At 38.8% G+C, this 27,970-nt stretch overlaps 1 protein-coding gene and 1 long non-coding RNA gene across 3 annotated transcripts; one reads left to right on the forward strand and one right to left on the reverse strand.

Annotated features, from left to right (window-relative positions):
* The first annotated feature begins 604 nt into the window (after nucleotides 1-604).
* LOC125236359 lies at nucleotides 605-3,949 on the forward strand. The gene is made up of 3 exons (XR_007178200.1): nucleotides 605-616; nucleotides 2,827-2,830; nucleotides 2,928-3,949. It is a non-coding gene; the product is annotated as an uncharacterized LOC125236359 (long non-coding RNA).
* On the reverse strand, nucleotides 615-27,940 carry LOC125236344 (HIRA-interacting protein 3-like). Of its 2 annotated transcripts, none has more exons than XM_048143119.1 (16): nucleotides 27,762-27,940; nucleotides 27,469-27,582; nucleotides 27,161-27,379; nucleotides 25,558-25,727; nucleotides 24,468-24,561; nucleotides 23,241-23,297; nucleotides 21,914-21,964; nucleotides 21,686-21,755; nucleotides 19,483-19,570; nucleotides 17,915-18,117; nucleotides 17,440-17,656; nucleotides 15,216-15,290; nucleotides 10,597-10,819; nucleotides 9,409-9,606; nucleotides 2,271-2,425; nucleotides 615-905 (listed from the first exon to the last, which is right to left on the reverse strand). In XM_048143119.1, the coding sequence occupies exons 2-15, from the start codon at nucleotides 27,572-27,574 to the stop codon at nucleotides 2,271-2,273; spliced, it is 1,926 nt and encodes a 641-aa protein (XP_047999076.1). In that variant the 5' UTR covers nucleotides 27,575-27,582; nucleotides 27,762-27,940; the 3' UTR covers nucleotides 615-905. The 2 variants fall into 2 exon arrangements, with proteins under 2 accessions (XP_047999076.1, XP_047999075.1); XM_048143118.1 differs by having other exon boundaries at nucleotides 27,152-27,379.
* Nucleotides 27,941-27,970: the final 30 nt, after the last annotated feature.

A 27,970-nucleotide genomic window follows, 5' to 3' on the forward strand; every position in this document is an offset into this window, starting at 1 on the left:
GTTAGTATTCGTCACATTTTGGCAAATATGTCAGTGTGAGAGTGACAGATGTCTTATCCACGTGGATAAGTGATTATATTGGAAGCATAATACGCCGTGACCTGCGTCACGACAAAAGCGCGTTTTTCACTTAGTGTTGTGAACAGTTCTGCGCGAGCATTCGTTCGTGCACTGATAAAGGTATGGAAGTCAAGTGACATCTCCGCACAAACGAATAATAACTAATAAGTGAAAACGCAGCGTTTTTTTATTATTATAAATTAGCTTACTCTTTGCCACAGACTAGGCAAAGACGTGGCGTACAATGGAGCTCGCCCGTAAGATGCCTGAAGCTTTACCCCCTTATTCATAAACGTACACTAAACTTATCAAGCCGATAAATTTCGTTTTCATCACACTCGCACACTAAATGTGCTATTGCACGCAGGCGGAGCGTGAGTTATAGAAAAATCGTTCTCCCTAGGGAGTTAAGAAATTCCTAGTACTGTATTGAACTCTTTTTTACCCTTTTGCATATTTTTTATAATGCAAGTGTGATGAAAAACGTTGTGTGTAACTCGGGAACTTCCTCCCCTTGTTGCACAATGTACTATTATTATCGCTTTCCGACGTATTGGTGTGATAGAAAGAGACAAACGAACTTTATCGGCTTGATAACTATAGTGTACGTTTATGAATAAGGGGGTTAGACTTTTCAAAAGTATTAGAAGAGCATTTCGTAAAGGACTATCGCGTGAAACGCCCCTGTTAGTGTGAAATGCAACCACTGAACCGACCAGTCACGCCACGCCACTGAACACAATCACTCGGGTACAGAGCGCAGTCCTGTGAGTCTGTCGAAGCACTTTCTAGGACTCTGTAGCGTGGGGACGCTACCAGGCTGAGAAGTCGAGGACACGCTGCCCCTGGAAATAAGACATGTTTGTGAGATCTAGGATAACATTAATTATTTATTAATATTTTATTAACCCCCGACGCAAAAACGACGGGGTGTTATAAGTTTGACGTGTCTGTCTGAAACGGATGAACCGAATATGTTTTAGGTTTTTTTGTTTAAAAGCTGAGTTATTCGGGAGTGTCGCGAGTTTTCAAAATTCTGTCAATTGTGAATAAGTCGAAGACAGACTTGACTCTTGCGGTTATCGAGGTATTAAAAAATAAAAATAATTAATGACATCACGTGTGTGAAGGCCATTACCACTTCCCAATGTTATTTGTTTTGACATGTGTCGTCAATCACTTAACACTAACTTGAAAATTAGTCTTAAGGGTCTCTCACACTAATTAATTCATTTATTATTATGGATGAAAACGACGAAAAACTTTTTTTTGTGAATTTAACTAAAAGTGATATAGAGAGTGGTTCCTGATAACGAACCTAACGACGTGTCGAATTTAACGGAAAAAAATAAAACCGCCTTCAAAAAAAGCGTGTTACAAAACACGGAGAAACTAAAAAGCCAAAAATAATAAACCTTCGAATTCAGATTTCTTATCGGATTGCAATAATCTAAACATCCAAATTATAAACAAATCAATTATTTTTGTAGTCGGTACCAGACCTGTTCGTCGCCTTGCTATTTCCTGTTTGCCCCACCCAACCATACGCAGGCTGGCCCCGACTCCAAAAATAATTGATTTGTTTATAATTTGGATGTTTAGATTATTGCAATCCGATAAGAAATCTGAATTCGAAGGTTTATTATTTTTGGCTTTTTAGTTTCTCCGTGTTTTGTAACACGCTTTTTTTGAAGGCGGTTTTATTTTTTGTTAAAAAGTTAATTTATTTGTTGATTTTTAGTGGTTCCTAGTGATATTATATGTATCAGTCCGAATATATGTACAGTAGTGAAATAATTGTCCTTTAACTCCTAACCATTGAGGAGTTGACCTTCCATCATCAGCTCAGCCACATAAAATTATCACCATCAGGCGCAAATACTGGTGTACCTTTGAAAAATACACAAAAAACATTACATGTGCCTATAACATTTGAAGAGTTCCCTCGACTTCTCCAAGATCCCATCATCAGACCCCGACTTGGTGCCAATGGGACCATCTCGGGGTTATACCCGTTCGATCAAAAAAAAATTTTTGAAAATCGGTCCACGATTCTCGGAGATATCGAGTAACATACATACAAAAAAAAAAATAAAAAAAAAAAAAAAAAGAAACATTCAGTCGAATTGAGAACCTCCTCCTTTTTTGAAGTCGGTTAAAAAAAAAAACACGGTGTATGACATCTGTGAACGAGACGCTATAGCACTGACCTAGTCTGAGTCGGAGTCGTTGACGGAGGAGCGCAGCTTGGAGAGCGTGCGGCGCGCGGCGGGCGTGTCGTCCTCCTCGTCTGAAGAGATCACGATGCGCTGGCGCGGCTTCACGCCCGTCGCGCCGCGGGTCATGCGCCGCGTACCCTCCGGCGCTGGAACAAACTCAATGTTACTGGCGATATTTCAAATGGCTGTAATCAAGGATTTAAAGAAGTAGTCCAGTGGCGGGGCATCGATACAACTCGATTCCCTACGAGTTTCCTAAAATTCTCCAGTATCTGTAGAAGTCCATGCAAAACAGATTCCGAAAATCCCTCCGGCTTTATCAACGAAAATGTTCACGCCACGCCACTGAGAAGTACTATATTAAGTACACAATGTTTTGGATTCATCGGGAATTTTTTATTTTTTAACCCCAGGGACCCATTTCTCAAAACTGAAAGCGGAAGTCTCTTTCCAACTTGTCATATTAGACATTGACAACCGCTTGTACATAGGCGAGACGACTAAAAAAACTAATTAGTCCGTCAATTAGATTATCAAAGAATATTAGACACGTATTTTTTTTTTTCTCGTAAACGAAAAATGACGACGGTACAGTTTCGCGTGACGTCCCTCCTAGGTACAATTTTTACTTAGAAGTGACGTCACAAGCAGAGGCGGCTTGTGGCTGTAATATGTGGGTGTTCACTCAAACTCTCATTGTGAGCACCAAAATCTTACATGTATGTACCTAGTATGACGGTACTCCTGTGTGGATTTTCGATATGCTGAATCTAAGGCCTTGCATATTTCCTGACGACCGATCATTCAAACGGGTTTCGGTCCATGCACACTCACCACCTCCGTCGTCCGCGCCACTTCCAAATAAAAGCAATGGAAAAACAGTTTATCACTTTTGTCACACTCACATAACCACTGGGCTTTTAATTCTAATCGTGTTGCTAAAGTTTTTGCACACACTTTTATAAATGTCACATTGCATCCATCCATACTCACACACTGAAATTATTTTACACTTGCAATTAAAACAATTTAATTATGCGGTTTCAAATTAAGTCTAAATCGTATTCCCGCGGGTGCCTAAAACTTGTTTACTTAAGTAACAAAATAGCGCGCGAAATAAGTACGCGGATGGCAGCGGCGCGCATCGCGCCTGCGCTGTGCAACGTGGCGGCAATCAAGGACAAACGCACAGACCTATATCGAGATAGAAGGAAAAAGCTCGGCGGTTGACAAGACCAACCGTGTAACATTTTGCATGAACACTTGACGTCACGAATATGAGTTGACTCGACAGTTTGAATAGCTCATTTTTACGTCGCTCGTAATCTAAGAACAAATGAAATTATTTTCATTACACGCATTGTTATGACACTTATTTCATTTTTATATAGATATCGCTCGCTTTGAACGCACGCCAAGTCGAGGTTGTCAAATTAAAGCCGCAATGAACAAAATAACAACAACGCAGACTGTCGTTTGCGGCGGGGACAGAGGTCGTTGAGTCTTCTTTTTGCCACGCGAAGTACTAAATATGATACTTTTGCCTTCTATTTTGATATAGTTCTGTGGTCGGTGCGGCGCTCCCGATTTACCTAATATTTCATAGATAATCGTCTGTCTCACGCGCGGAGCTGTGTCTAAGCTTCTCTTTCGCTCTTACTGAATTTTCTATTGATGTGTAGTGTAGTGTGACAACCCTAATGATATATAACTCTCATACAGAGTGACAACCCTATGCTCATGCAGCTGTGTGTTATGGATCATAGAGTTTTACGATGTAATTATAAATAATCATAAAGTTTATGGTATAATTAAAGTAATGATTATTGGTCATAAAATATACAATAAAATGTAATGTTAAAACAGATGGGAATGACTATTGACCGTGACCAGGATAGTATATAAGCACGATTTTTATTGAATAAATAAAGAGTATTGACTCGACTTTTGAGTTATCATTACACCCGAAGCACCCCACACTTCATGGCGACCCTAGCCAGTCGTGCTACTCGAGCCAGCCCGAGTGCGACCCCCCGCCGCCGTAACTAATCCGCGCCGCTTTTGTCTCTCATATCAACTCAGTCGTCACCTTACCAGTTGGGCAGCTCGAAGCAGCCTATGTGTGACCCACCGCGAACACCAACGCCGCCGACACCACGACCACCATCGCTATAGCCAAGTATGGACCACCACCACCACAGAAACCATCGCCACAGCCAAGCACGTCCTCGCCACAACCGCGCATGTAATTACCAGCCGCAACCGTCATCGTCGCCATTCAATTGGACTGAACAATGCGAAGACGCGTTCAAAAATCTAAAAATAACCATCACAACCACTACCACCACAAAGATGGACAATAAGAAGATCGAGCGGCAATATATTGAAGTGGCCATGCGTAAGCCGAGCGCCGTCGGAGCCAGCCCAGCGCAACATCGTCCACCAGCTACTCCGCACCGCAGCGCCACGGCCCCTTCGCAGCACCGCGGTCCCTCCGCAACGCCACAGGTTCGCACCGCAGCACCACGACGCACTTGGTGGCACCGCGTGCCACACCCGCCCCAGCCCAGCGCACAAACAGCGGAACAGGGTAAAATATAAAATCCATTACATATTCACACTAATCGCTATTATGTTTCCATAATAAGTTTTAATATATATAAAAATAAGTATATTAAAGTTCTTGTAGGTATTTAAAAAAAAATGTTTATAGAGAGTTATAAAAAGCACCAGATTTTTTTTAACACTATTTGAGTCTATCAGACTCCAGAAATCGATTAGTTCATAAATTACAATACTTCAAAATAACAAAAGAAAAGACAAACAGACTCAATAAACAAATCATAATAAAAATTTCTAAAAGTTAAATAGTAGATCGCGGAAAATTCATACGAAACTATCAAGTTTTACATAATTAATAACTACCTATAAAAGGTGAAACAACTCTGTCAGGACATCTTATAATAAATTAATCAGAACTCATGTTCCATGATAAAAAAAAAATATATATATATAGATATAAAGTATCTATTCAACATACAACTTGTTGCATTCAAATATCCCATTACTGTACAAGATCAAAAGCTTATATGGGACCCAAAAGAAATTCGAAAATCGAGAAATGGTCCCATGCCATTGGTATGAAAAAAAAAAAAAACTTCTTTTTTTTTCTATAATTCTGTTTTGTTGTTGTACTATATGTACTATAATAAAAATTAAAGTAATCGAATACAAAATAAAAGTCGTGCTATTGAAATTGACTGATTTTTATCAAATATAATTAATCTTATTCTTTCCAATTTATTGTACGTTTCCGGTCGTAAATATTAATAGAAAAAAAAAACACCTTATCAAACGTATTTATTATTATTTAATAATCAGGCAGGCAGTTAAAAAAAACTGACATAGCCTAAATCCAGTAATCACTTAATATTCGTAAAATAAAAAAGTGATGTATAGATATAATTTATTTTCTCTCTCTCAGTAGTAGCGAGACCGGACAGATCTCAGGCTGTAAGGTACTAAGGACAAGTATATATATAAAAAAAAAAAAGAATTTTAAACTGCTGATATGTAAAATTAATATTATTTAATGACAGTAAAAAGAGGATAATATAAATTGTATAAACTTAAATAAAAAAATAAAAAATTAAATAATTACATAAGTATGTTTACAAGTAACAGGAAAAAAAAAACATAAGAAAAACGTCTTGTCGGGAAAGCAAAATCAGTTAAGTGTCGCAACCAACGATTAGCCTGATCACCTAAAAGTTATTGTGACTCTTAAATGCTTTTATGTTTTCAAACCGACATTATTAACAATACTGGGTATAGCTAGTAAATTATAATGTAAGCAGAGTACACCAGGATACAAACCAGACACAGCCCCCTTGAAACCAAAACCAATTCGAGCGAGCTCTCAATTGTGAAGGTCCTTGGGCACACGCAAAGCTATTGCGTTCTAATGTGTGAAAGCATATGTCTGGAAAAACATACTACATTTATTGAGTATGTATCAGCGCGCTATAATAAATATATTTTTTGTATCCTTAATATTTATGTATTGTAATGTAGGGTCGGCCGACCGGATGCGCTAAAATGAGTTTAAAAGAAAAGTGAACTTCATGTATCACGAAGAAGCTTACATTATTTCCCAATGCAGACATTAAGGTGCTCATGGGAATTGATTTCTATGTAATACAAGCAGGTATGAAATCCTTGACGGCTGACCATGATTCGATCGAGAATCAATCGTGGAGACTCTTGGACACACAAAATAGTGTGATGCTTAAAAGCAATGCCTGAATGCATGAACAATACTAAAAGTATAATTGTAATCGCCAGTAGTAAAAAAAAAAAAAAAAAAAACTCCTCTAACAAGTTTAGTAAGGAGGTTTTATCTGCGGAAAAGAGGTGTAGGTACTAAAAACAAATACTTTTACCCCAAACAAAATTGATATCACAAAACGACATAGGTATAAAAATTTATTAAAATAGGAATACAAATCTAAAAAACAAAACACCTTTAAAAAAAAGAGGGGATAAGAATATGAAAAATAAAAATAACCACAATACTCACTACATCAATCGCTATACGTACAACAATTTTTTTTTTAACTCAAATCACAAGTCAGAATTACTGCATACACAACTCACAAAAGTAACTAGAATACAAATATCATATAATATATATTATAACCTCAAAATTAGAAAGTTCAAATAAACTAACTAATTTATTATATTTTATCTCGAGCAAAAAAAAAAAAAATCTGAACTACCAAATAAATTAACATCTCTTGGCATTTTCTTGTTAAAAAAAAATACTATAGCGTGATTACGCTATACAAAATAGTTTAAATCATCTATAAAAATACCACAAATAATCAGACCTTACTAAAATAAAATGACAAAAATATACATAACTCGAGTACAACTCACGTACAAACACGTTAACAAAAAAAAACAACCAACTTAATACAAGTAAAAAGCAGCCAACAATAAATTTCTAATTAATCGGTATCAAAAATTCAAAAAAAAAAAAAATTAGAAGTCGAACTATTTTCACCACAATATAAATACCCAAAACCAAAAGTGTAATTTTACGCAACTACATCCTTTCTTTTATAGCGTGTAGTAGTAAAACTAAAATCACAAACACAACGCAGTTAGACAAAAAAAAAATGAATAGAAAATACTTCAAAAAAATACCTAAAGCATAACGCGAAACAAACACGAAATTATTAGTGAAATTGTGTGATGCTTTAAAAGTGATGCCACAATATATGAAATATTATATAATATGTTGTAATTGCCAGGGTGAGCGATAATTTTTTTTTCTTGTATCCTGAGCAAATAAATATGTATTGAACTATTGAGCTGAGTAATAGCCATAAATGAAAATGCGTTGTGTACCCTTACCGTTTGTGATGCATTTCGTCTGCACACAAAAATACGGTTAAAATTGTTTTTATCCCTTTCAAATAAATACAGAAGTCAATATGACAGGCAAAGACGACAGATCTAATGGAAGATTGTAAAGTGTTTATGAATAATGTCATTAGTAAAATTAAAACATATTATGATCAGATGACACCATCCAAGTAAGGAATTGCTAAAAAAAACACTCATTGGCACACATATACACACCTATACACTATACACATATAGCTATCTTAAACTTAGGTATAATGATTTTTTTTGTATATCCAAATAGCAATAAGATTTTTTTATTATATTCAGAACCTAATTAAGAATCTATAATCAATTAAAAATGTATCCCAGTAGAAATAAGAAAAAAAAAAAAAAAAAGTAAAAAGCCAAAAACAGTTGTCATGTATAATCCAACTATTTTTGACTCAAAAAAAAAGGGGAAAGCTGTAGTGTAGTGTGACAACCCTAATGATATATAACTCTCATACAGAGTGACAACCCTATGCTCATGCAGCTGTGTGTTATGGATCATAGAGTTTTACGATGTAATTATAAATAATCATAAAGTTTATGGTATAATTAAAGTAATGATTATTGGTCATAAAATATACAATAAAATGTAATGTTAAAACAGATGGGAATGACTATTGACCGTGACCAGGATAGTATATAAGCACGATTTTTATTGAATAAATAAAGAGTATTGACTCGACTTTTGAGTTATCATTACACCCGAAGCACCCCACACTTCAGATGAATGCACTGAATCTTTTTCCATAGGAGCGCAATTGAAAGCGCTCCGTTGAGCGCGGTGCGTATGAAATTGTAGGAAGGGAGTTGGCGGAGTAATAGTCAGTTTAATGAACTTTTAAGAAATATAAGTAATTGTTTAATTGGGCTTAACTTTTTTGCGATACTTTTTTAAAATAGTAATACATTAATTAGAGGTATCATAACTGATGTATTACTATAATTTACTTGTGATTATTTCTGGGAGTGCACCGCACAAGCGCACTTTAGGGCGAGCCGCTACTGGTCACAAGCCCCTACTCCGGAACTTTGATGCTCTATATCTTTGTATTTTTTCATTAATTAGAAAAAGCGAAAAATATGTGTTCAGTATTTTTGGACGATCTAACTGACGAACTAAACAGAATGTCATTTTTTTAATGTAGTCGTCATCCCTATTGTAACTTGCAGCTTCGAGAAATGGGCCCCAGATCTGGTAAACGATTACCTACCCTAAAATAATAGAGATGATCGCACTTCAACACAGGGGCAGAACATCGCAAAACAGTAGTAAATCGGAAATAATTTTAATCAGTGCTTTATATTTTAGTGTCTCAATTAGATTTACTACCATAACCGACAAATATTCAAATGTTTACGCCTTTTCTATTACCTGATTTGATTTAAAGACAACTTATCTGAATTCTGATAAAGTAACCACTTTTGTACAGAATTTGGACATTACGAACTCAACAAAATGCCTTTTGGGTTTACAACAGCTCCTGCAACATTTCAACGTGCTGAGCACTGCTGATTTCCAACCTCAAGTGTAGAACTGTCCACCTTACCGTAAAGGTGAATATGGAAACTATACTCTGGCACACTCACTTTTTCAGAAGCAACGGTTAACTTCCGTGCCTTTTTCTGCTAAGTACACCTGTCGGAGTAAACTAATCATAAGAGAACTCACTTTGCTCGCCATCCCCGTCGTTCGACGAGGGTTTGCTCTTGACCTTGGCCTCCTTCTTGGCCTGTTTCTCCTGTTCCTTCTTGTCTACCTTGGCCTGTTTGAGCGCCTTGCACTTCTCCAGCGAGGGCTTGCCTTCGAGCCCCGCCGCGGTGAGGAGGTCCATCATTTTGCCGACGCGCTCTTTATTCTTTGTGCAGCCTGCAAAAAATATGTTTGGTTAGACTAATAAGAGCTATCAGAAGTTTTTTATAAGTGAGAACCTGTAATTGGCTTTGTAATTTTATTTTGGATTGTATTGATAACTTCAGCTGTTGGTTTTCCATGTATACATAAAAAAATAAAATAAAATAAAGAATTCAGCAGATTTCCATTTAAAGTAAAGAACCATTCCGATTATTTCCAATCTCTATAAGTAGTATAAGCAATGTCATAGGTCATAGGAAGCATAAGAACTCATTATTCTTACGAGAAGAGAAGATTGAAATTTGAATCATTAATAAGAAATTGAAATAGAAAATGAGATTCAGAGCGATTGTGAATTCCTGTGTCGAATTGAGGAGAATGTTACATGTGAGCTAGAATTTTAAACAGTGTACTTTTGTCGTCCCAAGCAAAAAATCCTACCTTATCGCTGCATGCAATAATGGCCTTTTGACAGATTATTCGTATAAAATAACGACCAAAGTCCTTACGAATTTTTCCTATGATAAGCTACAAAGTGGGGCTTTTGACTAAACTACGGCACAATTGTGAGTGTGTTTAGTAAAACGTCCCACTTTGTCGGTTACCATTAAGGCGAGATTTACTTGTATGAATAAACTGACAAAGCGGCATTATAGCAATCAACAAAGTGGGACGTTTTCCCGTGCACACTCACAATTAAACAGGGGCTTCTTACATAACAAAACAATTTACAATTTGTATTATAAACGGAATTCTTCTTATAAAAGGCATCGGATGGGGACTACCGCTAGTAATGAGTTGTGAATTGTTATGCAGTAGGCCCCCGGTCACAGAATATATAATAGTACAAGTACAGAAGGCTCACTCTCAACAACCTGTCAACGGACTGCATGCGACATTGAGTTCTATTGCGCAGTGTGAAAGTTGTCAAACTTTATGGGCCGCGAAATGTACGGAAGAAACGCGGAGTGAGCCGCCCCTGTCGTCCCGGTCTAAAAGACTGACCTTCGACAAGCTTCTTATAGTCAAACCGGATGCCGGCCGCCTTGCAGAACTTCTTCATGTCGGTGATGCCGGGCTCGCGCAGCTCCGGCGGCACGGGCGGCCGGCCGCGCCGCCCCGCGCCGGAGCCGGGGCCGGGGCCGGAGCCGGAGCCGGAGCCGGGCGTGCGCGGCGCCGAGTTCCGGGAGCCCTTGGGCCGCCCGGGGCCTTTCTTCAGCGGCGCGTCCTGATAACGAACAAACTTCATAAACATTCCAAATTTCAAATCGATAGGGTTTACCGTTTGGTAGCCAAAATTTCGTAACCGGCTACAAACCGGGAATCTTGATTCCCATTTTGTAGCCGGTTACGTATAGGGCCAGAGTCCGTTTGGTAAGTAAGTTTTGTAACAGGCTACAAATTGGGAATCAAGAGTATAGGCTACTAGACTCGTATCGAATTTAGCACATCAAGTTATTGTTTTCTGTAGTATTTGACTTAAGAAATCAATATTTATAGGTTGCGGGCATTAAAAGTGCGTGATGACTCCGTATTTTTAATTAAACATGTGTGTATGTTTTTTTTTTAATTATGGACTCCGAAAACGGTGTTGGCCAATGGAGTGACGTCACATAATTCAGATCAACTATGGAAATTAGAGGTAGTAATCTGATCTCCATAGAAGCAACCTCTATTGTATTAAAATTCATAGTCGTTGACGGGTGTGACAATGTGAAATATTTTTTTTTAACACTTTCGAAACCGGGCTCTACGCGGCGCTACGACATTTTCGCTACATACGGGGGAACCGCGCGAAAAATAAAAATAATTTTCAGATCAAAAGTTCAGATAAAAGTATTATACAAGATCCTATACAAATAGCCGATACCTTTAATAATTATTTTACTGACATTGGAAATTCTCACTTACCAACCAGTAGTACGATGCCCTTAACCAATCCAATCAATAAATCGTTCTTCCTTAGTCCAGTAGAGCCCAAAGAAATAAACTCAATATTAAAAAATCTTAAAAATAAAACGTCATTTGGAGTAGATGAGATTCCCCAAACTTTGATTAAAACTTGTGCCGATATATTAACTTACCCCCTAACTTGGCTAATAAATCAATCCTTCTCCGAAGGAACTTTTCCAGAAGCACTCAAAATCTCTCTTGTAAAACCAATTTATAAGAAAGGTGATAAGCAAGATATAAATAATTATAGGCCTATAGCGTTACTTCCTAATGCGGCAAAAATATTTGAAACGGCAATGGTTAAGCGACTCTACTCATTCTACGAAAAATTCAAAATTCTACACGAAAACCAAGACGGATTTCGACCAAACCGTTCTACATCTTTAGCTATCTACAAATACGTGCAAGAAATCATAAATGCAATAAACGACAAAAAATACGCTGTCGGGCTTCTGCTCGATATGAGCAAAGCGTACGATAGAGTTCGCTATGATATTCTATTAGATAAATTATATAGCACTGGAATCAGAGGAATAGCACACAAGTGGTTTGCATCCTACCTCAGTAATCGCTCTCAGATTACTGAAATAGAACATACAAACTATGCGACAGGTCAAATAGAATATTTCAGATCAGATAGAGTAAATCTTAGAGGTTCAATTCCCCAAGGTAGCGTCCTCGGATGTATTTTATTTTTAATCTATATCAATGACCTACCAAACGCAATAGAACATCATAGCGCTCTTTTTGCAGATGACGTTTCGGTGCTTTTTTCATGTTCTAATGAACTAGAAGCTGAAAATAAGTTAAAATCATCAATGAAAAATATCGAGAAATGGCTAGACCTTCATAATCTTCAACTAAATTTAGAAAAAACTAAAATAATTCAATTTAAGCCCTATCAAAAACAACCACTATCCATTACGTTTAATTATAATGATAAAACTTTAGAATCAGTAAACACAGCTACAGTATTGGGCATCGACCTCGACACTAGCATGAACTGGAAACCTCACATTGAGAGATTAGCAAAAAAGCTTTCCTCCTTTAAATTTGCCCTAGAACACCTCAAACGAACGACCGACTTCCAAACAGCTCTTTCTGTCTACTATGCTTATGCCTACTCTAGAATGTCATACGGTATCGTACTGTGGGGAAATAGCTGCGAGACAGAAAAAAATTTTCATTCTCCAAAAGAGGTGTATCCGAATACTCTCAAACATAGCTCAGATGGAGTCATGCAGGCACCACTTCTGGGAACTTCAAACGTTGACCCTCACTTCCATGTACATTTTGGAATCATGTAAATTTGTAAGAAATCAAATGAATTTATTTACTCCGACCACATCAAAAATGAAAAGAAATAATCGCGACTTAAACAAACTGAAATTGCCCCTCTCAACATTAAAAATAGTTACGTCAAGCCCCCCGTATATGGTTATAAAAATTTACAATCACCTACCAAATTCGATCAGAAGTATAGAAAAACTGCCACTCTTTAAAAAACGCTTAAAAGTATATTTAATTCAAAAATGTTACTATAATTTAAACGAGTATTTTGAAGACACAAACGAGGAGTGAAAATGTTGATGCTCTCTCCCTTACATTAAAAATAATGTATGTGCATGTTAGTTTTAAGTATATTGCTGTGCCCTTGCAGGGTGTCACATGTATACCGCACTATCTATTGTACCACCTAATTATGTAATGTGATTAATGCAATAAAATAATTTGAATTTGAATTTGAATTTGAAACCCATGTAATCGGCTACGCTTCTACGAGCGGTGTGCCCGACAGTCGGGTTCTTGGTAGCGAAAGTGTTAATATACTGACGTCATGTCATAGATATTCTATAGATTAATATGGCTGATGTTGTTTTTGCCTGATCACGTAAAAGTAAACTTTAAATTTTTTTTTTTGCGGGTTTTTAAGTCGTAATAAAATATGGTACTATTTTTTTTGTTTAATTAGACAGTAATTAATAATATAAGACATACTTTGAAAAAGGGTCAAGTAGCCTATTTCGTAACCGGCTACAAACCGGGAATCTTGATTCCCATTTTGTAGCCGGTTACAATACGGGATATTTTTTCCTGTTTCGAAGCTGGTTACCAATTTTTAGTTACGAAAAAGTACACAAGTATATTTTTTCCTGTTTCGAAGCTGGTTACCAATTTTTAGTTACAAAAAAGTACTAAACAAATAGTTCTTGAGATATTTACTAACGTGACAATGCAAGATGGCGCGCTTTTAATGGACGCGTTCAGGATATTGTAAAGGCCGTGTTGCACATTTGGCCCACATATGGTCTCGCCAGAAGATCAGCGCTGACTCTATGGTTAGCATTATTCTAAGGCGGGACTATTTCGTGGTAAACAATATTAAATTTATCTTATATTTTTCACTGTTAATGTGTCTGCATTGTTTGTTTACCATGAATAAATGTTTTGTATTGTATTGACAGACGGACTGCGTCGCACCATAAGGGGTCCTTTTGCACCTTTTTGGCACGGAACCCTAAAAAGGATTAATGAGTCCCAAAACAGTACCCCCTGCCCCTGACAAAGATTTAACCGCTGGGAGGAGACTCTTTGGTAGCCTGGGAAAACCAGGCTTTGAAATTTGCTCGTTTGCCACCGACATGACATCAAATAATTACGTTTCATTTTTGTCGATTTTCGGTGAAGGAAAACATTGTGAGGAAACCGGACTAATTCCAATAAGGTCTAGTTACCCTTCGGGTTGGAAGGTCAGATGGCAGTCGCTTTCGTAAAACTAGTGCCTACGCCAAATCTTGGGATTAGTTGTCAAAGCTGACCCCAGGCTCCCATGAGCCGTGGCAAATGCCGGGATAACGCAAGGAGAATGAGGATCTTTGCCGATTCGATAGATTAAGTCGATCGAAATCAGAGTAGTTTTTGTCTCGTTATGACAAGTATTACAGCTCAGCCACGACATTGGTCTAAGCGCGACAGCGGTGAGCGGCGGCCATACATTGGAGCGAGACACAGCAATGGGACTTTTCATTCGCACGTATGGCTGCCGTATGAATGTCGTGGCTGGGCCGTTAAGCAAAACTAGATGGTCAAACGTACAAACTAGCGCTCTGTACCACAGAATATATAATAGTACAAGTACAGAAGGCCCACTGCTTTGATGTTCAAGAAATGCCGCCTTTTTAAATGCCTACAAAATTCTAACAAAGAAACGAGCCGCACGTGCGCAGCGTCGGATGATAGGGTTGCCTATGGATTAAAAAGAATTAATACTCAGATAAAATGTTATACTATTAAGCCTTGGGTACTTTTTAGATACAGTATATACAGTATTTATATATTTTTGTTTGGGCCCCAACATCACAAGCCTTATTGAATTTTTCCGTGGGACTTAATCATTAGTAGATCTGTGTGAGATTGTCCTATTTTATCCATGATGTCTATTTAACTAAGCATTATTAGCCATTCCACAAGCGGACATCGCATATAAACCTTAAAAAAAACTCGCGTCGTAAAGCAACAATAGAAAGTGTGAACGTGCGTTCCGTGAGAACGCGCGCCAACCCTGATTAGGCCGCGAACTCGCGGCCGCCGGCATGTACTTGTAGCGCGGCGATAGATTCGCAGAGTGAGCCGCCCCTGTCTGTACTTAAGAACACAAATGTTATCCTTACCTCATCGCTATCGTCACTGTCGCTGCCAGACGAACCGGAGGAGTCGTCCGACGAAGACGAGTCCACTGTCGTCACCTGTAACAATGTCACATGTTATTGCCTAAGTAGGAATTTACCTAACTTAAGGTGAATAGTCAATAGTGAATATAATGTTGACATGTAAAAGTGCCCGATGGCCTATTTGCTGAATACATGATTTTTTTTTTATACTACGTCGGTGGCAAACAAGTATACGGCCCGCCTGATGTAAAGCAGTCACCGTAACCTATGGGCGCCTGCAACTCAAACAGTGTCACATGCGCGTTGCCACCCCATTAGAAACTTGTGTTAAGTACACAGCAAAAAGGAGTGTACAAGTTCCAAGAGGGTTCGGGTTGCCGACGACTCAAAGGACAATAAACGGAACAAGTTAGTTCCGTAAGTCCTCCCGTCATCAGCACACCGCACCCTCGTTGAGCTCTGGCAACCTTACTCACCGACAGGAACACAACACTATGAGTAGGGTCTAGTGCTATTTGGCTGCGGTCTTCTGTAAGGCGGAGGTACTACCCCAGTTGGGCTCTGCTCTAGATTCGAGCGAGACGATATCCGCTGTGCTGTGCCCTACCACACAAAGCGGAATATCATTCGCTATGCCCTACCTCCTACTAAACATGATTTTGTATTTTGTATTAAAAGAACTCCTTCGCTACCAAAAACCCGCTAGTACACTCGTGAACTTTGCACAGATACAAGCGGTAATGCCGACCGGTTTCTGACGTAGTGTGCCGTTTTTAACCCCCGACGCAAAAACGAAGGGGTGTTATAAGTTTGACGTGTCTGTCTGTCGGTCTGTCTGTCTGTCTCTCTGTCTGTCTGTTTGTCTGTCTGTGTGTGTGTCTGTGGCATCGTAGCTCCCGTACGGATAAACCGATTTCGATTTAGTTTCTTTTGTTTGAAAGCCGAGTTAGTCGGGAGTGTTCGTAGTCATGTTTTATGAAAATCGGTCCACTATGTCGCGGTCGGGGTTTTTTTTCAAAATTTTAATTTTGTGGTTAGGTTTGTCTGGTAGTGAATGTGTTAACCACAGCGGCCTTCTGTACCGCTATCCGAGCCGCTTGTGCCGCTACCCGCTCGCGTTCAGTTTAGCTGAATAGGGCATCAGTGTAGACGGGTACTAAACCTATTTAAGGATGTTAATAGTAAGTCAACTGACCTCATTGGAGATAAGTCCCCTGGCTTGCAGTTTCGCTGCCGCTACTATTTTGGCAGCCGCGGCCTTCTGTGCCGCTATCTGAGTCGCTTCTGCCGCTAGCCGCTCGCGTTCAGCATGAGCGTCGTAATAGTTGAATAGAACCTCGGTGTTAGTAACCTATTTAAGGATGTCCAAAGCTAGTTAACTGACCTCATTGGAGATAAGTCCCCTGGTTTGCAGTTTCACAGCCGCTAGTTTGGCAGAAGCGGTCTTTTGTGCCGCTATCTGAGCCGCTTGTGCCGCTAGCCGCTCGCGTTCAGCATGAGCGTCGTAATAGTTGAATAGAACCTCGGTGTTAGTAACCTATTTAAGGATGTCCAAAGCTAGTTAACTGACCTCATTGGAGATAAGTCCCCTGGTTTGCAGTTTCACAGCCGCTAGTTTGGCAGAAGCGGTCTTTTGTGCCGCTATCTGAGCCGCTTGTGCCGCTAGCCGCTCGCGTTCAGCGTTGGCGTCGTAATCGTTGATTAGAACCTCGGTGTCAGTAGACCTATTTAAGAATGTCCAAAGCTAGTCAGCTGCCCTCATTGGAGATAAGTCCTCTAGCTTTTTAACTTGGCAGCGGCCTTCTGTTGAGCCGCTTGTGCCGCTAGCCGCTCGCGTTCAGGACCTTGGAACGTCACCACGAGTCCTATTTATGGATATGAACTCTTAAGTCAACTGACCTCATTGGAGATAAGTCCCCTTGCTTGCAGTTTCGCAGCCGCTAGTTTGGCAGCCGCCTTCTGTGCCGCTATCTGAGCCGCTTGTGCCGCTAGCCGCTTGCGTTCAGCGTTAGCGTCGTAATAGAACCTCGGTGTCAGTAGACCTATTTAAGGATGTTAAAAGCTAGTCAGCTGTCCTCATTGCAGATAAGTCCTCTAGCTTGTAACTTAGCCGCGGCCTTCTGTGCCGCTATTTGAGCCGCTTGTGCCGCTAGCCGCTCGCGTTCAGGATCTTGGAACGTCACCACGAGTCCTATTTATGGATATGAATTCTAAGTCAACTGACCTCATTGGAGATAAGTCCTCTAGCTTGTAACTTGGCAGCGGCCAGTTTGGCAGCCGCGGCCTTCTGTGCCGCTATCTGAGCCGCCTGTGCCGCTAGCCGCTCGCGTTCAGCGTTGGCATCGTAGTAGTTGAATAGAACTTCGGTTGAGACGGGAACGTCGCCAAAGTAGACCTCGTTGGGGATGTGGGAGGAATCTAGGCAGTCGTCGCTCCATCGCCTGTGGGATAATAAAAGTTAGTACAATCATGCCTAATGGTGATGTTTTTAGTAGGTATATAAGGCTATCCGAAGTCAGTATGGCTAAGTTTCGACTCGGCAAAAGCGAATTAGTGTGGGAAAAAAACATCGCATGTAATGAAAAAAATATTATGTGATTTTTGTGTCAATTGCGATTTGTAAAGATATTGAATTGAAAAACCGTAAACTGTTAACATACTGTGTTAGTGCTATGTGTAGGAAGTCGTATATTACCTACCTTCTAAACTGTATCCCGGAGAAGTCCTTCCGGAACGGTCTCACAGCGTATTGATACCCCTGCGGGCGCGGGCGGGGCGCGGGCTGGGGGGCGCGGGGGGCGGCCCCGCGCGGGGAGGGGGTGGCCCCCGGAGCCCGCGGGGCGGGCGCGCCGGGGGGCTTCGGCTTGTTGGTGGAGCCTTTCGGTCGCCCGCGCTTCTTTGGCTACAGAAACGGACACGACTCTTTAACATTTACGATAACGTGACATCTCTCAATGAAAACTACAGCGTGAAAAAAATCCATTAGCGGCAAAAAAAAGTACTAAATAAGAACTGTCGCAAACGAAAGGTACGAAAATTAAACAAAAAAAAAATTGAGACATAGATCAAGGTTGTCTGAAAGAGATAGCTCTTTAGGGATAAGACCGCCTGTTGTCTACCATAGTTAATTAAGTTATGTGCTTATTTTTTTTAATGTCATCTTATTATGTAGATGAGCAATAAAGAATATTTGTATTGTATTGTATCACTTTCGAAGTCATACACAAATTATTTTTTAGGTTTTGATTATCATGAATTTCCGCAAAATAACGCCTCTCCGTCGACATTGATCACTTGATGACACAAAGTTCTACCGCCAGAGGGCGACACTATCACGCATCTTCGAGAGTAACTTTTACATACCTTCTATGGCTTAAACAATTTTTTTAGATATCTCTAGCGAACGGCCGTAATACTACTGTCGTAATTCGCGGTTCACGATAGGCCCTTGGTAATTATTGCTAGAATTTATCCCCTACCCTCTTGGCGCCCAATATACTTTCTGAAGTACATTTGGTTTCAATGGAATTTAAAATTTCATGTAAACAAATAAAATATAATTTCTTTTGTTTCTAAAATTTCTCGAACAAATTAAATTTAATTCAATCTCAACTGCTGAGAGCCTTCTGAGCACCATAACACACAGGGACGACTTGGGGAGCATTTTTTACTAATAGTTAATTTTAAGTTAGGAAATAGATTACTTTTTTATCTTTATTGTATATAAATATTCTTTATTACTTTTAGTATAAATAAATAAATAAATATTATAGGACATTCTTACACAGATTGACTGAGGCCCACAGTAAGCTCAAGACGGCTTGTGTTGTGGGTACTCAGACAACGATATATATAATATATAAATACTTATATAGAAAACATCCATGACTCAGGAACAAATATCTGTGCTCATCACAAATAAATGCCCTTACCGGGATTCGAACCCGGGACCGCGGCGTAGCAGGCAGGTTCACTACCGACTGCGCCATTCCGGTCGTCGTCAGTATTTTATAATTTTACGTAGAAATAATGTTTTTAGTTATTTGTTTATCTCAAGTACAATAAGAATAAAAATTCCCTAGCTAATATTTTGTATGGTGGGCGCTGCGAGGCTACGCAAAATTTTGCCAAAATCCATAGTCCAACTTCATACAGTTTTGCTTGTAATGTCGAATGTCTGAACCCACAAGCCTACAGTTACAGTTAACCCACAGACTTGATAAAACAAAAAAAATACAAAAGAAAAATAAAAAGCGGATACACTTACGCTCACCTCCAGGCCAGGGGTAGAGGCCTTCCCCGGTGTCCCGGACTTTGGCAGGTCCGGACTGCTAAAGGGTTTCCGATCCTCTTCGCTGCAAAAAAAAACAGTTTTTTAGAGAAAAATAAGTTGGCAATACAGCTTGAGGGGCTCCTTACAAAAATTAAGCGCTGTATTCGGAAGCGCTAGTGGCCTAGCGGTAAGAGCGTGCGACTTTCGATCCGGAGGTCACGGGTTCGAATCCTGGCTCGTACCAATGAGTTTTCGGAACTTATGTGCGAAATGTCATTTGATATTTGCCAGTGGCTTTTCGGTGAAGGAAAACATCGTGAGGAAACCGGACTAATTCCAATAAGGCCTAATTACCCTTCGGGTTGAAAGGTGATTACGCCAAATCTTGGGATTAGTTGTCAAAGCGGATCCCGGAATGCCGGGATAACGCAAGGGAGATGATGATTATGGCGCTGTATTCAATCGTGATCTTAGTTTCGATAAAGGGTGCGGAGATATTAGAAACGGGATCAGCGCCGGCCCGCGCACTCGATCAGGGTAGAGCGAGATACAGTTTTGGCGCCCCCTTGTTTAAAATGTTTTGGGGTCCGAAGCCAAAATGCCATCCTTATAGATTCGCTGTGTCCGTCTGACACCTCACAACCATTTGGCTAAGTATTTAACTAAAATATATGACATGTATTCGTAGAAGATAGAAAGAGTGAACGCGAGCGTAGCGAGCGCAAAATTTTTTCCTATTATTTATGGGGGAGGAGGAGGGGGGATCTATATAAGCCCTTGTCTTTCATAGGCAAAACGTATGGTTAAAGCTTTCCTTACAGTTCACTAGAACAAGAACAAATGACTGTGATGAAGCAAAAGAGGTCAAAGACCAAGCTCTGGCAGACCAAGAACAGTCGGATTTGAGCTTCAGTTCAGGGCCAAGGCAAAGCATGGGAGAGAAAAGAAGTAGACTCTAATTGCAGATATTTGGCATATTTTGGGGTATTTAGATTTCACAGGGTGCTCGACTTCTAGGCCTTTTATTTCGTCATCAGTTTTATTTTTATAACACTAAGAGTTAATGAGGCCACACACACACGCACACAACTCTTTCGTCAGCGTCTGGATGGGTATCGGTTATTTGCCATTACGTGCCCTACAGTTTCATAGTGCTTAGAAGTTCGTTCATCATCACGCTTACGCTCCTTTGACTCGTACAAAATTGCGCCTCTCTGAGACGTTTTGCGTCTTTGACTTTAAGAGGAACTCCGCTTTGGATTGTGGATAAACACTAAGCGTTTGGATAGCGCCGTAACTTTGAGTTTGTAGTTCGGCCTCGCAACAATGTGGTTCGTCTAGAGCTAGAAACATCTTTCACGGTGCCCTAGCAACAGCTCCCACCTTATGAATGCTGTACATGGTGCTACTTTTCAGATAATCTGAATCACCGCCGCTCCACTCGCTCTACCCTTAATCCGGCCCTGAACGGGATAGCTGATCGCCTTGAGATTAGGAACTATATTTTCGACATAATATTAGAAAAAAATTAGAGATGTACCGACTATTGATTTGGCCGACTAGGCCGACTACCGACTAGTCGGCGCTTGGGTGGCCGATTAGTCGGCTAGTCGGCCAGACCATAATTTTCGAGTAATTTATCAAAAGTTTTTGAATTAGGTACATTGCTCTTTTTTAAAGGTTCAAAGATCAATGAGAATATTGATATACAATTTCCATTTTTATTTATTAACAAACGGTTTGGCTTAAGTGGGTAGGAATCCTGCCTATGAAACCGATAGTCCTTGGTAGGACATTTCTTTCTGTGATTACCGCAGTCTTTTCTTTTGACTAACAACATAAACATAACAAATAGAATAGAATAGAATAAATTTTATTCGTAAACACACAAAAGAGAAAAATATTACAAATAGGAACACATAAAAACGAGAAGGTGCCACGAAATGGTTATAGGTTCATAATACAACAATATCAGCTGTTAATTTATGTTTGTACTGTTTTTCTATCACTTATAATGTGCCGACTAATCGGCCTTTTTTGCCGACTAGTCGCCGACTAATCGCCGACTACAAAATTGGCCGGATAGTCGGCTTTCCCGACTAGTCGGTACATCCTTAAAAAAAAATACATGTCGTAGGATTAAAACGTGTATCAACCTATTTTTTAGTGTATCTAATTTTGTCTGTCTGTCACTTACCTCTTGTCTGCTACCTTGACTTCGGACCGCTGAGCATCACCCTCCACCAAACCCTCCGGCTTGCAAGCTTCTGTGTAACAATATTACATTTTACATTAGCGTTATAAAATATAGTTCATGTAGGTGAAAAATAATGCCTAGGTATATATACTGTGTGTAATCAAATAACGAAAAAAAAGTGGTTAAAGAAAATTGTGCAAAATTTAATATTGCTACAAGGAAAATTACCTGCAGGTTTATCGCCGGGTTTATCAATTCCAATGCTAGGCTGGCCATCATCTGAAAATAAGTATGAATTTAAATGTTGCAATAAAATGGTTCATTCAATGGTTCAAAGTAGAGATGGGCCGAATATTCGGTATTCGACAGGTAAGTGACAGAAAACGGGCAAGTCTCTCAAGGTAATGGGCGCTAAAGTGTACAATAAGATTTCTGAAGCTATCAAAAATGTTGACAATGAACGCCAATTTATACATAAGTTGAAAATGTATTGCCTAATGAAGGCCTATTACACAATAAATGAGTTCTTTGATGATGAAAATTTAGCTAAAAATTAAACATGACCTAAAATGCCATAATAAAATTGTATTTACGAATTCTTATTTATTATTATTATTTTTAATTGTAATTTCATTGATTTTCGAATTGTGTTGTAATTATTGTATTGATATCACTTTTCTGATCATTACTATTATTATTTATTTTTTAATGTACAAAATGGCATCAAGTTCCTTAGATCAAATTAGACATCATTTTATTGGAATTTTATTTGAAAGATTGTATTTTTTTTTTTTTTACATAATTGTAACAATGTTTGACGGTGTATGATTAGTACCAATAAATGTATCTATCTATCTATCTATCTATCTATCTATTCGGCAAGTTTTTCAATATTCGTATTCGGCCGAATAGTTCGGTTACATTGCCGAATATTTACCTAATAAACAAAGTAAATAAATAGCGTAAGTTGTTTCGTAATTCATTGAATAATGACCATACATCGGGGTTTTGGGAGCGGGAATGAATTTGTGTATTTATAACTCTGTTTATAGTAACTTGAATTACTAAAATATAGATTAAACTATGTATCTGGCTCCAAATGTACCTAGAAATGTTATAGTAATGTCTGTTATTCATCGTTTTCACCCTTTTTGGGCTAGTGTAAATCATTCCCGCTCCCAAAACCCCGATGTATGATAATGAGATCCTTTTTCAGCATTCTAAGGAACCCTCAAAGGGAGTTAAAAATGCGTTAAAATATAAGTACCTACAATAATTATGTAAAAAAGTAAAAATAACTTAGCTTAAGAAACAAAAACCAAAATTTTCTTCTTCACTAAATTATACGAACATTAAGAGCCTTAGTACCCATTACCAATCACTGAAAAGTGCTTAACTCTAAGCCAGGATTTAAAATATGGCGGAACCGAATATTCGGCCGAATGTTCGGATCGGTAACAGCTGAACTGAATGTTCGACCGAATATTCGTATCGGCAAAGTCCATATTCGGCCCATCTCTAGTTCAAAGGAATAGACCATAAGAATTGAATGTACCTTTCTTTTGCTCGACTGGTTTGGACGCATCCAAGGATAAGGATTTCTGCGAGACATCTGAAACAGATGACAAAATATACACGTTTGTTTTCCCTTAAATTACGCTGTTAAGTTCATCATCAGGAACCACCCTATATATCCCTTTTTGTGGGTCACTATCAAGTTTACCTTATCGCTAAACGACTATTTCGGCTAGATGTCAGAAAATTTAAATATACAGTCAGTATAAAGTCAATTCAGCTGGGATGACATGAAAGTAGAATACTCAATCAGCAAAAAGTACATTTAACTGGATGGCTAAGACTTAGAATGAATGAGTAGCCAAACGTCTGGAAATATACATAGTCCGTATGATTAGCATATCTAAAAAGCCAAAAGTGTAGTTAGTTAATTGACGTCAACACAGAACTATTCAGTAGCAAAACGTCCGGAAATGTAATGTGTCATCGCCATGGTTTATAAATATGTAACAGAACAGTTCTTATTAACAGTGCGAGAAGGTTTGAATTCTCAAAACACTTAAGCATTTTAAAACCAGACGTTTTGCTAACGGGTCGTTTGGCGTTTATTCTATTTAGCAATAAAAACATTAAACAATCCAGATATTTTGCTCCTTGACTGTTTAGCGTTCATGTCTGTTTTGTAATACAGACATTCGAAGATGAAGATGTTTTGCAGTTAGATCATTTTAAATTGTTACGTTTTAAGATCCAGACGTTTTGCTAAAGACACATTTAGCATTCATGTCTACGTAGCCACAAAGACATAACACAATCCAGACGTGTCAGCTATATAGTCTTTTAGCGATAAGGTAAATTTGATAGTGACCCCTTTTTGTTAAATTCGAAAAAAAAAAATTGTTTCGTGTCCATACATAGATAGATTAATTAGTGTGATTCTTAATGTGTTTGAGGGCACATGTCAAAACATAAAATAACATTAGAAAGTGGTAAGGGATGCCACACACGTGTTCAGTAATTTTTTTTTAATAATTCGATAACCACAAGCTAAGAGGAAGCTAAACAATCTTCCCTTAAAGTTAACGGAATTGAATAAAAACAAGGTGTATAATTACAAGTCATTTGGAAGTACACAGGTGTGCAAGCCCTAATAAACATTAGGTCTGTGAGCTGTAGACCTTCACGATATGCTTATCACTAAGTGGCCATCGGAATATCAAACCGGCGCAAAGTGAAACAACATAGTAAAGAAAAGCAATGGTCTCACCATGGGGCTTGTCAATATCAGGTCTGAGTGCCAGATCATCAGGCTTGAAGATGTCAGTTTTGATTTTTATCTTCGGTTGATCCAAGTCCCCACCCTGAAAACAACAGGGTAAGGTAAGTAGAGGAATATATTTTTGTAGAATTTAAATGCAGAGTCTTAGTAAATTTTAAAGTGGATAAATTAACACTTTCGCTAAATTAATTTTTATTAAGCAGAAACGTCTGCTAACGATTCTAAACATTTTTATATTAAAGGAAAAAATGGAAAAATTTACGCTTCCGGCGGGACTTGAACCCGCACCATTTTTGCAATCCGTGCAATGCTCTTACCAATTGAGCTACGGAAGCCACGCCGGACCTCGCAAATCTTTCCATGCCTTTCCTTTTTGTACACACGTCTTGGGGTGACGTCTAGCGCCATCTACCGACAGACTATTACATCTTGTAACGGCACTGGAGTCTCAAGTTATATTGAGAATTCACCAGTAACAATGTGCTAACCCATACTAAATTAATTTTTATTAAGCAGAAACGTCTGCTAACGATTCTAAACATTTTTATATTAAAGGAAAAAATGGAAAAATTTACGCTTCCGGCGGGACTTGAACCCACACCATTGGTAATAATTGGTGGCAATGGTGCGGGTTCAAGTCCCGCCGGAAGCGTAAATTTTTCCAATTTTTCCTTTAATATAAAAATAACACTTTCGCTACCAAGAACCCGACTGTCGGGTACACCGCTCGTAGAAGCGTAGCCGATTACATGGGTTTCCCCGTATGTAGCGAAAATGTCGTAGCGCCGCGTAGAGCCCGGTTTCGAAAGTGTTAATCTCTTGAACACAGATAGATATAAATTTGTTAACATCTTAAGTCATAGAAGTTAAGTAAAATATAAGTTATAATTGCAGTGCCTTACAGGGTTTCATAGCAGACTAAATATAATGTACCACCTGTATAACCTATGAAAGCAATAAACATACTGATTACAGATCTCGACTGACCGAGACAGTAATCTTCAGACTTTCAAATGTCTAAAAGGACTATATACGGAAATTACTATACAAGCTTTCAAAAGTCCCAAGAAAAACCTACCATCATTTCACTCTCCGGATGAGGTCTCTTGTGCACATCTTGCGGCTCAAGCTTGATCTCCGGCTTGAGCTGTTTGATATCCAGCGGTTTCTGAGTGTCCAACGGAGGCAGCAGGTGCGGCTGTGGTGCCCAGGCCGCTTTGTGCACCAGTTCTGGGGCGTAGCCTTGAACTGTTGCAGGTTTGATTATTATATTTAAATGCATTATTACTTATTATTATTATTCAATTATAGTCGAGCAGCTATTCAGCTGATGAGCCTATGTCACACAGTGTCTCATGATTTATAGTTAGCAAAGTTATGTCACTTTCTTATTATTTAAAAGCCACTCGTCTAGCCTGTTTTAAACACATTCACTGAGGGAGCAGTAACAACACTATCCGGTAAACGGTTCCAAGCCGCTACAACACAATTGGATATGCAGCTTTAGTAGTAGTAGGAGTGCGAATCAGTTTTAGGCTGTGACCTCGGGTCTCGCGGCTGGTACTTCTCATAGTGACTACTTTGTGAATGTCGGGGAGGTTGTAACAGTATTAGTTTGGAAATAGTAGTTAATTTAACTTTTCTATTTAATTTCCTGTAGGTTTTTAATTTGTGATCACCCCAGTATTGGTCAAGATTAAGACCAGTCTTTGAGTACTTTACTTTCAGACTCAACACAGTATTTGAGTAATTCCCAAAAAGTTTGTACATTTGGATCACGCCTCCGATTTTGATAAAAATTGGTAGGCTGATAGAGTTCATGATGCTGAGCAAGATCCACTAGGTTTCCCAAAATGTCCCAAGCAGTTTGTATGAAACTTTCCTTTTTTGTTACCGAAAATGTATCGAAATCTGGTAACAAAAAAGGAAAGTTTCATACAAACTGCTTGGGATATTTTGGGAAACCTAGTGGATCTTGTTCAGCATCATGGACTCTATCAGCCTACCAATATTTATCAAAATCGGAGACGTGATCCAAATGTACAAACTTTTCAGGAATTGCTGATTTAGGCCTAAATTAAAAATTTCAGTTCTTTTGCAACTTGTTACCAATCTGTAGTCGAATTTAGCTGGTTCTCTCAATAAAAAAATATTAAAATCAAAAGTTCAAATATAACATTTTATCACAATGTATAATTTAGGTAAATGGCCTTATCTCATGTGGGTCATATTAGATAATAGCATAAAAAATATTTGTGTACTTCAATTATCAGTGATTGGCATAAGGCAGATGCGGCCCAAGAATTCATAGTATAAAAACTTATTCAACAACTTTGATTGCAGCATTTTTAGCATTTCTAATCATGTCCATATTATTATTTTATTGGTATCATCAGCGCCAGACACAGTTAAAATTAATTAAAAACAATGTAAGTCATCAATTAAAATCTAAATGTTTCAAATTTACCTATGTAGTTGATAGGAAAATGCCTATTTGTAAATAGAAATCAATGGACATTTTTTAAGCACTATTAGACAGAAAATTAATACCTGATTTTTTACAGAAAACTGGTATTTATTCCAATTTACCGTAACTGATACCTGCCAGCTAATTTTTTAATAAATAAAAATTTCTATTCTACAAAATAAGAAACAAAAATTTGATCACTTACATGACTTACCCATGTGAGATTGGGGCATGTGCAGCTGAGCCTGTGGCTGCTGCGGAGGAAAACTCTGATGGTGTGGGTAGTTCTGATGGGCTGGGGGAGCATAGGACAGGTTCTGGGGGGCATAGCCTCCAGGCGGCGGCGGCCCATACGCTGCAAACGCGTCTGGGGGCGGGTAATGCGTATTGTACGCTCCAGCGTACGGCTGGTATGGTATCTGGTGACCATTATCTACAACAACATATATTGACTCAGTTTGGTCGCTTATAATCACTTTTTTTAACATTTAATAGGTGCTATTAGTGTTTAAGAGCACTTACCCATGTAATTAAGAGGCAATCCGTTCCCCTGTACCACACCGTGGCCCGGCTCCCCATCCATACGCAACCGCTTTTGGTTCATGGCTCTTTCGGCTTCATAATTCATCTTCGTAACTAAAATAACAAACAGCACTTTAATACACACTCCCCGATTACACTACCGCACATTTTATCCGCGATATTGTTACAAAATAAGACTAATTGGATAGTTTCGCGATCGCCGTGACAGACGCCAACCGGACGCCAGCACTAAACACAGGTTATACTCTGGGCCAAAGCAAACACAAGCATACCTTTGTTGGTTTCAGATTGTTATTGATTTTAGTTAATAGAAGCACCTCAAGCCTTCCCCGCGATAGTTTGGTGCATAATAGAGCACAATATTAAGTCAAAATAACTGTTGCATACAAAATATGCATCGAATTATCAGCTTATTGACAGTAAAATTAGAAAAAAACACAAGTGAAGCGGAGGTCGTGTATTTTTTTTCTCATTCTTTGAT

This window comes from Leguminivora glycinivorella, chromosome 19 (assembly GCF_023078275.1).
Source record: "Leguminivora glycinivorella isolate SPB_JAAS2020 chromosome 19, LegGlyc_1.1, whole genome shotgun sequence".
Taxonomy (NCBI): Eukaryota; Metazoa; Arthropoda; class Insecta; order Lepidoptera; family Tortricidae; genus Leguminivora; species Leguminivora glycinivorella.